Genomic DNA, 14,416 nt, shown 5'->3' with positions numbered 1-14,416 from the left:
ACGAAAATCGTAGGTTGCACTGTTTACATTCTAATTCAGAAGTGTTATCCCAATTTATGGATGATTAACAGTCCACAAAATATCATTTAGACGAGCGTACGCGTAACCGAGACGACGCGGGTGATTGTTGATGGTGCGGAAGCCGAATGATCGAACGCAATTTCTTACGCTCGTCACACATACAGATACCTGGTAATAGTCCTTGTCACTAGTAATGATATAACACTGTTCGTAAAGTTAATTTTTCAGTTCTCAGTTCTCACTTGTACAAGCGTGCGCGTAACCGCCGCGGCGCGGCTGATTGTTGATAATGCGGAAACGCGATGATCGAACGCACGTCCTCACACGTGCTACAAGACACTGGCACTTGACTGCACTCTTTTATGGCAACTAATTTTTACTGATTCACATTTGTTCATTCTGGGAGAGCGAACACGGCACGGATGATTGATGCTGTGCGACACGCAACGAGAGGAAATATAAACACGTTATCGACGGCACTGCTTATTTTTTCAGTACTTCTTGACGAACTTTCCTCTGAATCACTTCCATATTTCATCACTTTACTGTAACGGGACTTGTAGCAACACTTCAACCTGAATACTAAAAAAGCCTCTCACATGCAGAGCTACACACTACACAACATAACAGTACCGTGTCCCCCGCTCGACTCTCAGACGCGGCTGCCCGCAAAGATACGCCACGACTAAGCCAGCGATATGACAATACGCTTACAACGTTACGCCATTGTTTCAGTGTCCATCCCTGATGACTGGTGACAAATGCAAGCAGATGTTCCCGATGACGTTGTGTCAATAGTGGCACCAGTGTGCGGCGCAGCCTCCAATGTCCCATGGAACCCATGCACCTACGGATTGTCCACTGCGAGACGTGTCTAGCACGTCGTGTATTGAACTGAGCCGTGATTTGTTGCACTGTTGCCCTTCTTTCACGATTGACGACCCGTCTCAGATGTTGCCGATCACCGTCACCGAAGGTGGCTGAACAGACGATAGTTCGTCTGTTGCGGACTGTGACACCCTCCTTCAGCCATTCACGATACACCCTGGATACGGTTGAATGTGCGAAGCCGAATTCCTGCACCACTGCCGAAATCTAAATTCGCATCCGTCCGGCACTGACCACCATACCCTCTTCGAACGGCGTCAGCTCACGACGACGAACCACTTCTCAGGACGTCTCCTATACAACTACAGCTGGAACAAGGGGAGTGTGGAGCGCATACAACATACCTGTGTCATCTGTGCTCCCCTACCCCATGACATTTGCAAAGTCATTGAACTTCCTCTTGCTGTATTGGATCACAGATCTCTTTTCATTTGAATAATGCAAAATGAAGCTCTTAAACAAGAAGGAACGCGACACTATTCCACTACAAAATTAAACGACGTTTAGAGGCGTAATGGTGATAGTATAAAATGGCATGAATTGGAATTAACCTGTGTAACCAGTACTATGGAAAGCAGAGTCGGTGGGAGGATTCTGGAAAAGTGCACTGTATCAGGAAAGGAAACCACATAAGAGACTTATTCTGGAGAACTGTTCCAGTATTTTGGGAGATTCGTATCAGTTAGGTATGGTAGCTTATGTCGAAGGTTTCAGAGTACACACTCATAGTTGATTACTAAATACTGAAACAACTACAGCAGCTGACATTTTATACATCACTGCAGAAACATTCACCAGAGCACAACAAAAATTACCAGAAAACTGCATTGCTGGTCAGCGCATTGCACCTTTCGTTACGAACAGAACCGCAAAGTACGAAAAAATCGATTTTAACGTATTGTAGTAGCTTGCTACAAGAAAACTAATCCAGTGGTAGTGGATATTATGAAAGCCTTCAAGAATAACTAAAATCTTGGGATAATATTAAAAATAATGTGGATCAAGGGGTACGCTAAAATTAAAAATAAATGGTCGATTACTTGGCGAAGAACGCCATTCAAAATGGCACACTTGATAGCCTTAAGACTACACTATACAGAAGAGCAAGACGCCAGTGACAACCCAAGTATCAGTTACCGCAACGAATCAAGGAAAATATGACGTACAGTTAGTAATGAACATTTCCTCCAAGCCCTTGTCCCACACAGTGAAGACGAAGAAGGTACTTGTAAGTTTCGTGAGGCGCATGAAATTTAATCATGGATCATTCCCCAATCATCTTCACCGAAAACATATTTCTGAAATCTCTCTTACTGTGAATGAGATCCAGTAAGAGTAAGAGATATGAATCACATATTCGTAGTCAGGCAACTTTAGTGGCTGGATTAGTAAAAAAAATCGAAAAAAGTTAAAATGTTGGTTTTAATACTTCAGGCGTTCTACAGGGCGATTTGGAAAACGTTTACAAACTGACACACACACATAGGGCATACAACAAGGATCAGTAATCACATAGGAGCCGGCGGTCACAAATTCCACTAGAGAGCGCTACGATCATGAGAGGAGTTGCTATAAAATAGTAGGCGCAGCGCACGGAGACCGTCGCCATTCGCGCCGTGAAAGCGTTGGAAGTAACATGGATAGCTACTCGTGCAGCGAAATGGCTGAGATGCATGTGATTTATGGTGCGTCCAACTTCAATGGAAGAGGAGCCGTGCGACTGGATCGTGTGAGGGATCTGCGCAGTGGTTTCTGCAGGAATATGCTGTTGACCGAAGCGTAACAGCGAGTGTCTTCTTTACTAACGAAGCTACGTTCTCACTCGAGAGTGTGATGAACGTTCACAACCTGCTTACGTTGGTGGATAGGAACCCACATGCTACACGTACGCATGCCCCAGGACGTAAAATTTACCCTTAATGTGTGGACTGGCAACGTCGGGGACTTTAAGTGGACCGTACATTCTCCGGGACCGACTTGATGGTCGCAGATATCTCGTATTGCTGCGAGAGATTCGGCCGGACATGCTGAATGGTGTTCCCGTGCCTATCGTCGCCGCATTCTATTTCAGCACGTAGAGACACCGCGCATTTCAATAGACAAGAGGGGACCCATCTGCAAGTAACCCTTCCCGGTCGCTGGATTGGTCGCGGTGGGCCAGTCACATGGCCACCACGATCACTTGAACTTTGCCAATCGATTTCTTCCGGGGGGGGGGGATAAGAAAACCTGATACATCGCCTTAGGACATAGTGGGCGGGATTGTTGCAGCAGCAGGATGTCTTCGAGATACGCCACGTATCTTCGAGATACGCCACGTATCTTTGAGAGGGTGCGCCATGCAATACAGCGTCGATGTCAGGCGTGTCTCGACGCAGCTAGACAAAACTTTGAGCATCTCCTGAAATGAGCGTACATTTGTAGCATGTGACTAAATAACTGCAACGCCATTTAGTGGCCCCGGAAGGTCTTCCCAACACCTGGTCCCTATGTGATTACTGATCGTTGTTTTATGTACGAGTCCCATGTCAGTTGGTAAACGTTTTTTTGAATCACCCTGTACATAGTCTTTCCTATTTGGGTACAACGCATAGAACGTTCACATGACCATGTGAAACTGTCAGAAAAGTTCTCTTTGAGATGTTCAGTTCACGCGTCACATTGACCTGAATGTTGGTTATGTCCTCAAAGCATTGGCCATTCATGTGAATTTCCGCACTTCGCAGTGTTGTGGTATTTTCCTATTGATAACACCAAAACTCGTCACCCGTAATGATTTGTTCAAAAATGTTCAAATGTGTGTCAAATTTTATGGGATTTAACTGCTAAGGTCATCAGTCCCTAAGCTTACACACTACTTAACCTAAATTATCCTAAGGACAAACACAAACACCCATGCCCGAGGGAGGACTCGAACCTCCGCCGGGACCAACCGCACAGTCCATGACTGCAGCGCCTTAGACCGCTCGGCTAATCCCATGCGGCGTAATGATTTGTTTCTTTTCTTTTTCTTCAGAAGTGAAATGTCTACGTTTTGTATTTCAGTCTAGACTCAGCAGGCGCCCACGTGTCTTTGCTTTTGTTCGGGACAAACTTGGCACTCACTTTTCTCTCTGTTAATAAACATACTGGAAAAAGACTTGAATACTTGATTTAGAGATGTTGCTCATTGCGATTTGCGACGTAACAACATTGAAACACTATGATTGCACATACACTATTTAACTGTGTCTACAGCAACAACTCACTAGTCGAGTGCACACCTGTTTTTTACAGTTAGTTCATTCTGCCATCATAGGTACTGCGTTGACGTCGCTTGCATGCGAGGAATAAATTCTGTGTCGGAACTTTTTGGACGTATGGGACAGGCAATAAGCAACTAGCAAACGAATTTCTTACTGCAGTAATTAGATATCAGCAACAGTTACCCACTAATACAGCAATTCTCCTTCGTCAAGATAATACATTATTTTTAAATTGTGGAATAAATATAAACTTAACGTGCAAAATAACTTAAACTCTCTCTCTCTCTCCCCCTCTCTCTCTCTCTCTCCCTCTCTCCCTCCCTCCCTCCTTCCCCTATTCAGAAGCTTGTTGCGTGTTGCTGGATCGTAACAGAGACGTCCAGCGAAATTAAAGCTGGAGAAAGGCAACGTTATTCTCGCGAAAACATGTGTGTTTAACCTGAAGAACTGGTTTTCCAGGTACACTGAGTTACTGTTCTACGGCCACCGTCGTACATCTAGTGCAGAAACTACGTGAATAAGATAAGAGGGGTTGACGCATATCGACACTCATTTTCCTCTTGAAGAGTTTGTTTATAAAATAACGTTTTATGCTATCAGTCACGAATTTCCTTTCCTTTGTCTTTTGCACGATGAGTTTCAGGAAAAAATGCATTTTTCGTGTATTATACCGTTTATTCGAGAAGATTTTTGATGCGTCACGTACTTTATTGTTCTCTTGACTTTGAACAATTTTGTAAGTAAGTGATCGGTCTTTACACAGAGTTACTAGGGAGTTTGGAAAAAAGGTGCATTGACTGTCTTACGGCAGTCCACTTTTGTAGAAACTCGCCCTTATTAAAACAACTCGAACAATTTTCTTTCCATAACACACGTTGAAAACCTAAAACGTACAAAAACAGTCACAAAGATATCTTTGCATGTACTCAACGAAGATAACGTTATACACCGTCCATAGAATATGATATACTATTCTTTCGTACAGAGGATATTTCTCGTAAACTATTTCTTCCCAGTATTGCGTACAAGCAACGCGAAGTTTAATTTCACTGAATACCTTAAAAATGAACTTATTATACATAATTCATCCTGTACGTGTTAAGTCACCCACAAGTTCTCTCTCTATGTTTTTTTGTATTTTGCAATTAGTCCAACACATCGTGAAAAAACAATAAATCAATGAAAACTTCGCGCTGCGTGTACGTAATAGCGGGTAGAAATTGGTTAATAATCTGGATAGTAATTTGCTGATATATATTAACACAGGCACTTATTTCTACGTATCACTATTTTTTATACTGAAGGATGCTACTCAAGCATCTGAAGAAATTCAGTCATTCACTTTACAGTTTATCCATTTAATATTTTGTTTTCATATTTTTATGATGTGAATTTGTCTCCAGTTCATACAACAATTCCGTTTTATGACCTTCATTTAGTGAGTGGAATACGTTGGCGTTTTGATGTACATTTCGTAATGGATGTCCTGTATTGTGTATGTGTCTGATTATTGCTGATGTTGTGTGTCTGATGTGTTTGTAGGGTTTCATCCGCTCCGTAAACCTGGTGTGGGGATCTCCTCCTGTTCGTCTTAGGTAGAACATGGAGCATTCCTGGCATATTATTTTGTATATTCCAGAAACTAAATGTGGGCCATGATTAAAAGTTATTTTATGTATTAGATACTGTTGTAGTTTATTGGCTGTAGCTAGAGTGTCCAATTTTTACTTTATCGTTTTCGAAGGTGTTGCAATAATTTGTGATTTATTTATTTACTTAACCTGATAAGATTATGGTCATCAGTCCCTCTCTGATATCTACCTAGGCGTTCTACATATTTTACATGTCATATAATATAGTAACCATGTTATACTACATTTAGAAAATAAAAATTACAACAGTACAGATACAAACACATAGTTTATGTTCGTACATGTTGAATATAACAATAATTAGAGCTTACAGTAAGGTACGTTTTTAATTACGATAGGTAGCAGCAATGAGCACGAGAGGAAGGTGTGGAGGAGGGAGGAAGAGAGGAACGTGATAATACACAGTTAACAAATGTAAGGGACGTGAAAGTGGCGGGACTCAGAGAGAAAGAAAAAGATACACTGTGATACAATTGCATCACACATTTGTATGGGATGTAAGATATAAATCTGCTTTTATGTTTTTCTTCTGTGGTGTGATTTGCATCTTGGCTTTTCTTTACTTTGACTAGTACTGAGTCAACCATAGAAGCAGTGTAGTAACTGACAACTGGTATCTGTTGCACTATTCTTATTTCCTGTTGCATGTTTTCTTGGTTGAAAGGTATTTTATTTGCCCTGTGCAGCATCGACATTTATGCCGCTCGTTTATAAATATTTGGGTGACATGAAGTTGCAGGGAATGTGGTGTTGGTCATTGTATTTGTTCTATAATTCTGGAGTGGTTTTTTTGTGTCTTGTGATATTTAGGTCCAAGTAATTGATGCTCTTGTCTCGTTCATGTTCCGCTGTAAACGAAATTCTCTGGAATAGGCCACTAAAGCTCAAACATACCTATTAAAGAAGATGTAGTAATCCACAAGAACCTTGTTAAAAATATTAAACTTGAGTACATAGAGATTGTTGAATTTATGGACCTCCCCAGCTAACAGTAAGACATCCACACGGCAAACTACGCATGGATCTCATCGTTAGCATTAGAAACGCCGAATGACACATTAGGGTTGAAAAGAATTTAAGATTAACCGAAGACATTCCCACCAAAGTCACTGCTTCCCTTGTCTTTTTCGTTGACTTGATGTAATCAACTGTCCAACGTTTAGGAAAACATACTCAGTCGTTGATGGAATATACTTAAGCGTTTGCTAGAGTATTATTGTAAATAAATAACCATTGCTTCACAAAAGAGATGGATCAGGGTGTGTATGACAACTATTCCTAACATGCTGGAAATGAAATATGAAATCCAAGGCTGTTTCTACCATTAGACAAGACTACGCGGCCGCCTAGGGCGGCAAAATTTTAGGGGCGGCAATGGACGGAAAAAAATCAGCAAATGCGGAGAAAAATGAAAAAGAGGAAAACGTAGGACACCGTATTGTTTCCAAAGACATACAGAACTGTTACTTAATGTGTCTTCACTTACTTCACGCAAGTAAACACATTGCCTCTACAAAACCTCAAAAATAAAGCAGCCCTACTGAGTACGAAACGGAAACAAACATAATCTTGATTCATCTGTTCGGAGCGCTGGAGTGGGGCAAGTGCACTGGCATGCGATCATGTTGCGACTTGATATCATACCTCTATCAGTCCCTGTTTTTTTTTTATCTCTGCAGATCATTTGTAAAGCGTGAGTTGTATTGAGTGATTCTGTTGATGTTGCACTGGTACATTCAGTAGAGTTCTAGTTTAAAATGTTCAGCACTTCTTCCTTCTTCTTCCTTTAGGTCATCTAAGTACCACGCAAAAATTTCAATGCTTCCTTCTTTATTGTTCTTTCTCTTTCCTCCACTATTGTTTCATCTTTTCATTATGTATCCTTTTCCTCTCCTCGGACCATTTTGACCCTGCTTCTTCTCCCTCCTGCCTTGGAATTGTAACACTTTCCTCTTGAAAATCTCTCTTTCTGTTACATCTTTTTCAACAGTTGTTGTCCTCAATCAGTTTTAAATGAACTGAGGAGAGAGTATGAAAACTGAGGACTTTTCCCAGAAAATGAAGATGTCTGGTCACCTTAGTTTAATGATTAAAACTATAACAGGAGATTTGAATTATCGTGCCATTGGATGTTGGTGGTGGTGGTGGTGGGGGGGGGGGGGGGGGGGGGGGAATCGGGGAGACCGATGGTAGTAAAAAAGAGGGAGCGTCGTTTTTCAATTCTCGTCTAGGATGTCAAAACACCTAGCAAAACCCCTGATGAAATCTTCCAAAATCTCTGCCTCATGAGACTCCGTGCCGTGAGTCAGTGGTCTTACAGGGAAACATGCGGAGGTTGTTGCAACCAGCGAAATGAACACGAAAAAAAAGTCTAGCCTACCTCTGTTACTTGTTCATATATTGGTAGTGGTAGCCTTATTATACACAAACTTTGTTGCTTGCGTTATCGACTATATTTAATTTAATGCGTTCATAAACTTATTGTATATTAAAGGGAAAAAAATGACGCGCAGTAGAAACGACGTGAAAGCATGAATAATGCAAGACCCAGGAGTTGTTGGCCTCTGAGAAAGTGGAGCCTCTTGTGGGAAATAGACGAGGGTCGCTTCCGGGAGGCGGCAACTGGGGCAGACTGTGAACAAGAGGCTACCTAGTACGCGGTTTGCGAAGGGACAAAAGGAGAGCGTTTGTTAACGCAGAGTTCCCAGAAATCTGACTTACTAGGCTCGTATCACGCACTCGTAACGGTTTTGTTCTGGAGGTATTCTAGTTCTCTTTCTGTAAAAGCCATTTATGGTTATGACATAGTTTCCTTCATAACATACTTAGTACAACAATATTGATAAATTCTATGTACCCTTTCAGTTCGACTAGAAAAGAACTATACGCACGGAAAAAATGAGCCACATCGCGAATGGTCATCTTACTTGCACGAAGATAATTTACGTCAAGTATGAGTTTTTCAGCCACCTTCTTCTTCTTTTCAACTCGCTTTCTTACTCTCATGAAAAAGATTACATTGATTTGAAATTAACAATTGCAGGTAATATTATATGTAATCTAACACTTATTACTAAGCCTGAAAAATACAGGGAGTGGACAAAAATATGGAAACACCAAAAGCACAAGTGTGATCATCTACGTACACAATAAATCAGTTGAAACTTCCTGGCAGATTAAAATTGTGTGCCCGACCGAGACTCGAACTCGGGACCTTTGCCATTCGCGGGCAAGTGCTCTACCATCCGAGCTACCGAAGCACTACTCACGCCCGGTACTCACAGCTTTACTTCTGCCAGTATCCGTCTCCTACCTTCCAAACTTTACAGAAGCTCACCTGCGAACCTTTCAAAACTAGCACTCCTGAAAGAAAGGATATTGCGGAGACATGGCTTAGCCACAGCCTGGGGGATGTTTCCAGAATGAGATTTTCACTCTGCAGCGGAGTGTGCGCTGATATGAAACTTCCTGGCAGATTAAAACTGTGTGCCCGACCGAGACTCGAACTCGGGACCTTTGCCTTTCGCGGGCAAGTGCTCTACCATCTGAGCTACCGAAGCACTTGCCCGGGAACAAAGGTCCCGAGTCCGAGTCTCGGTCGGGCACACAGTTTTAATCTGCCAGGAAGTTTCATATCAGCGCACACTCCGCTGCAGAGCGAAAATCTCATTCTGGAAACATCCCCCAGGCTGTGGCTAAGCCACGTCTCCGCAATATCCTTTCTTTCAGGAGTGCTAGTTCTGCAAGGTTCGCAGGAGAGCTTCTGTAAAGTTTGGAAGGTAGGAGACGGATACTGGCAGAAGTAAAGCTGTGAGTACCGGGCGTGAGTCGTGCTTCGGTAGCTCAGATGGTAGAGCACTTGCCCGCGAAAGGCAAAGGTCCCGAGTTCGAGTCTCGGTCGGGCACACAGTATTAATCTGCCAGGAAGTTTCATATCAGCGCACACTCCGCTGCAGAGTGAAAATCTCATTCTGGAATAAATCAGTTTATTACACTACAAAACAAATAACTGATCCGTGTTTCACACCACTTTTCGCTACCTAACTTACGAGTCGCTCTCGTCCGGATCTGTGTTTTTTTATTCGCACTGATATATTTACTCTCCTCCATGAGTCTCGATATTTCACATCATCGTCACGGAAGCACCTTATTTACAGTGAAGTATGGATAAAAAGTATCCGGACATCTATTAGTGGACATTAATATGGGGTGTGTTCAGCTTGTGTACTTATGGCGGCTAGACATATGTTTCCCCTTAAAGGAATGGCAAATCGATTCTTCCCCAAGAGCAGAAACCGGAGTGGGTAACGATGATGGATGTGGTGTCTGGATCGGAGACAACGTTCTAATTCATCCCAAAGCTGTTCCACTGGGCCGGTTCGTGGCTCTTGGCAGGCTAGTCCATTTCAGGAATGTTACTGTCCACAAATTATTGCCTCCCAGATGCTGCTACCTGACAGGGTGCATTGTCATGGTGATAAAATCATTGTCTCCGAACTGTGTCTCTACTGTACGCATCAAACATTGCTGTAAAATGTGGAGGCGGAGGAGGAAATTAGCGTTTAACATCCCGTAGACAACGATGTCATTAGAGACGGAGCACAAGCTCGGATTAGGGAAGGATTGGGAAGGAAATCGGCAGTGCTCTTTCAAAGGAACCATCCCGAGATTTGCCTGAAACGATTTAGGGGAACCACGGAAAACCTAAACAGGATGGCCGGAGACGGGTTTGAACCGTCGTCCTCCCGAATGCGAGTCCAGTGTGCGTTGTAAAATGTGTTCATATCCTTCCGTATTAAGCTTTTTCTTAAGGGCAATAAGAGTACCACACCCTAACCACTAAGTCAGCCCCATACCGTAACACCACCTCCCCTTTACTTCGTTGTTGGCACTACACGATATAACAAATAATGTTCTACAGGCATTCGCCGAACCCAGTGCATTCATCGGATTGCCTCAACTTGTAGCGTGATTCATAACACCAAATCACTCGTTTCCAGTCATTCACTGACCAGTGGCGTCGCTCCTCACACCACTTCAAGTGCATTGACTACAGAAATGTGTCACTGATGAGGAGCTGCTCGACCACTCTATCAGCACCGCTGACGACATACGCAGCCGGAGTGCTGTAGTTAGGCTGCTGACGTGTTTTTGGTGGTGTGTTGCAGGGCGACCTGGTATGGTTCGATCCGGGCGTGGGGCACGCGCTTCCGGGCGAGGTGCTCGAGTACCACCGCGCCGCGCAGGTGCTCTCCGTCCAGGCGGTCATCAGCGGGAAGGTAAGGCCCTGCCTTGACTACTCTTTGCTGCTGTCACTATGTTACCTCATGTGCTACACAATATCACTATACATGCTCAGGTTGCAAGCTGAAGAACAGCGTCGTCCCGATGGAACGTTTCGACATTTTCCTATTTTCATTTTCTGATGAAACTTGCAATATGTAAAGGAATGGTCGAAACGTTGCATTTACACGGCTCTGTTACACACCTGACAACCTGGATAAGATTTAGACAGCAAACTTCGCTGAAATATGGAGTACCAGTATCCGCTTTCATTTACGCTGATACCTGCATTGTCTTCGAAGTCTTAACTCGGTAAATTTGCAACAAGTTTTAGTCAAGATAAAGTGGATAGTATGGTTCTAAAGCAGAGTATAACCTATAAAGAGCATGTAGTTCAAACTACGTGCACCATAACACCATGCACAGTTGGTAGGCTCATATCCGCTTTGCTAATTTCGCAACAGGCGATACCTATAATACTGTTTAATGAAAACTTTTCGACGGCACAGCCTCACAAGGAGAACCAAATTAACCTACACAGGTCAATTTTTCTGAAAGGGCAGTTCAACGAATGAAATACTAGTATTATGTAACTATATGAAGTTTTCTTGTTTATTTCGCAAAGAAGTTAGTACTCGTAGCTAGGATCTGTACTTGTCTAGTCTTTTAGCTATTGCTCCATACTCCAAAAATGAAAATATTTTAAGATCAAGTTTACTCTTCACAAAAACTGAATTTAATGACAATAAATTTGTAATAGAAGAACTATACTGCTCAAAAGAATTAGGAGAACACGTTTATATGAACGTCCTGTATGTTAAATCTATTTTGATGCCGATCATATCTGTGGTCTTATTGCAGAGCCTGAGATATTCGCTTTCAACGTATGGAACAGTTAAAGTCATTCGCGAGGCATTTACCATTTATCGGCTGTGTTACGCATGACAGTTTCAGGTGACCCCTCAGAAGGAAGTGAGTGCCGTTGTCCCAGTGTTCTCTAGTGAGGCACAGACACGGCATTCGTCATTTGTAGACGTTTTATTCGATCAAGCACACGCAGTGCGACATCTCAATGCAGTGCGAGTTGCGAGGGCGGCGTGTTTGATCCAAGTAGGAAGGACTTTCCATCTTGTTACTGCAGATGCCAATGTCTCTACACCTGCCATCTATAGGTTATGGACACGCTCTTGAGTCAACAGATCCGTACATAAGCCGAATTGGTCAAGGTCGCCGACGCATTACAGCCCCACGTGAAGTTCGACATCTGTCATCTCTGCGCTGCGGCATCGTACGACTACCGCCAGACCATTGCTAGACGATCTCAGAAGCGACCGCTGTGTCCTATCTTACGACCCAGACGTCCTGTTCGAGTACCCCGCTTGACATGACAACATCTTCGTAGCTCGGCTACAGTCCTGTCGCTCCCATGTCAACTGGCAACTTCATCGGCGGCGAAACGGCGAGACGTGATATTCACAGGCGAGTCCAGATTTCCTCTAACGCTAGATGATGGCTGCCTTCGTGTGTGTGGAGATGCCGTGGTGAGCGGTACCTGCAAATGCTGTCGAGGAAATCGACATATTCGGCCAGGGTTCTTTGATGCTATGGGGAGACATGAAATCACAGCCGTACGGATCTTGCAGTTGTCCACGGTCGCCTCACCGACAACCAGTACATCTAGCAGATCCTGTTGGATCCTGTGCAGGACGCTGCATATGGTAGTGACCCTGAATTCCTATACCAGGGTCCATGTGGCGGGCATCACCATAGATGTCTTGCGAAGCCTGGACATTCTGATAATGAAGTCCCGACCTAAACTCAATCGAACACCGAGACTTTGTGGGACATTCATAACAGACGAATTCGTATTCGTCCTATTGCATCATAGATTCTGCAAGAACTCTCAAGGGTTCTAAAATACTGTCACTGAAGAATGGGAACGGATACCATAGGGTGACCCCCCTCCGTAGAGTTGTACGGAACATGCTACGTTGATGTCTGGCGGTGAAAAACGCTCACAGAGGGCATAGAAGTTATTGAAGGTCTCAAAGTTCAATGAAAATCATTCAGGATGACGGAATGAATGACTGTTTTCACTGTGTTTTCGACACCTGTCAGAAATTCTAGTTCTTGATACGGAAGGGAGCGGGAACGTAATGGTCTTCTGTTGTGCACTTAATTTGTGAAAAATAACGGTATCATTTGGTAAGATACGGAGTCCACAATTATTGCTCAGTGGAGTACGGCAGATGCCCGAAGTCGTGTTTCCCTAATTCTTTTGAGAAGTGTATTTTGCGAAACCTTCAGTAAATGTAACGCATTCCATGAATGTGGAAGAAAGAAATATGGTACCTGACATTTCAGGGAACGTAATCTCCGGGAAATTCGACAGTAAACCTCTCAGTGATGCACATCGCCCCTCCTGTACCATCTGTAAGGGTCCTCACTTTCATTAGAGAATATGCACCGAGTGAGCTGCAAATTGACCTGCGCCAAGTGACTTCCACGCGAACAAAGAAGCGAGCGCTAGGAGTTAACGTTCCGTTTCCATCGACGTCATTAGGTACGGCAAACAGCTCAGATGAAGGAGAACTGTTGGAGCATTCGGGCGTTTTTGTTTAGAGAACCACCCAGCCGTTCACTTGAAACTGTTTAGTAGAGACACCGAAACCGTTCCTTAAGCAGGATAAGAAGTGTATTCTAATTCCCCTCCCCCCTTACCCAGTGAATCCAGTGTCTGTTGAGAAGATCAACAGTTGTGACGTCGATACTTCCCGCCATTATGCAACATTGAGTGCAAAATCCAGTCGTCTTGTAGTGAAACTGGAAGGCAGAGAAAGGCGCATCCGCATAATTGCAAGAGTGGCATCTCAAAGGTGAGGCTCTGTAGCGATGATTATCGGCTGCTTCGAGGTAGCTGCGGAGCTTGTTATTACAGTGCAGGGACATGGAACAAGCCACTTGTTCCTTAACTATGCCACCTTCATAACAGCATTCGGAACAAAGTGCGGTTCGTTTGCTGGCTTTGCGAAGTAACGGCAGGTGTTAGCATCTCGAAGAGACAGTGCCAGTATTCGTTAAACCCGCTGGGAGAAACGCATTTTCAGCTCTCTCCAGCCGTATAGCGCAGTGCCTTTACAGTCCCATCAAAGCTAACGCATGCAAAATCCACGGCAAAGGATAGGTTTTCGGTTTGTGACGAACTCATATAAAATAAAGTAGTAGTTGCTAATAATCAAGACGAAGCGAGATAATTAAATTTCAAGACAAAAAATGTTGAATGCATACAGCTTTATTCGCTAAGAAGTATAATAAGAGAGTTCTGCA

General features: G+C 43.4%; 1 protein-coding gene across 4 annotated transcripts in view; it reads left to right on the top strand.

Moving 5' to 3' along the window:
• Positions 1-14,416, top strand: part of LOC126324633 (unconventional myosin-XV) — a 921,967-nt gene that overhangs the window by 410,856 nt on the left and 496,695 nt on the right. For all 4 annotated transcript variants that reach the window (XM_049995079.1, XM_049995082.1, XM_049995083.1 and 1 more), the window contains one exon: positions 10,975-11,085. In XM_049995079.1, coding sequence (XP_049851036.1) covers positions 10,975-11,085 — 111 coding nt within the window. The remainder of the gene's footprint in view (positions 1-10,974; positions 11,086-14,416) is intronic.

This window comes from Schistocerca gregaria, chromosome 2, assembly GCF_023897955.1.
Source record: "Schistocerca gregaria isolate iqSchGreg1 chromosome 2, iqSchGreg1.2, whole genome shotgun sequence".
Classification (NCBI taxonomy): Eukaryota; Metazoa; Arthropoda; class Insecta; order Orthoptera; family Acrididae; genus Schistocerca; species Schistocerca gregaria.
Note: the sequence above shows the minus strand (reverse complement) of the source record. Positions and strands in the feature narration are given on the sequence as shown.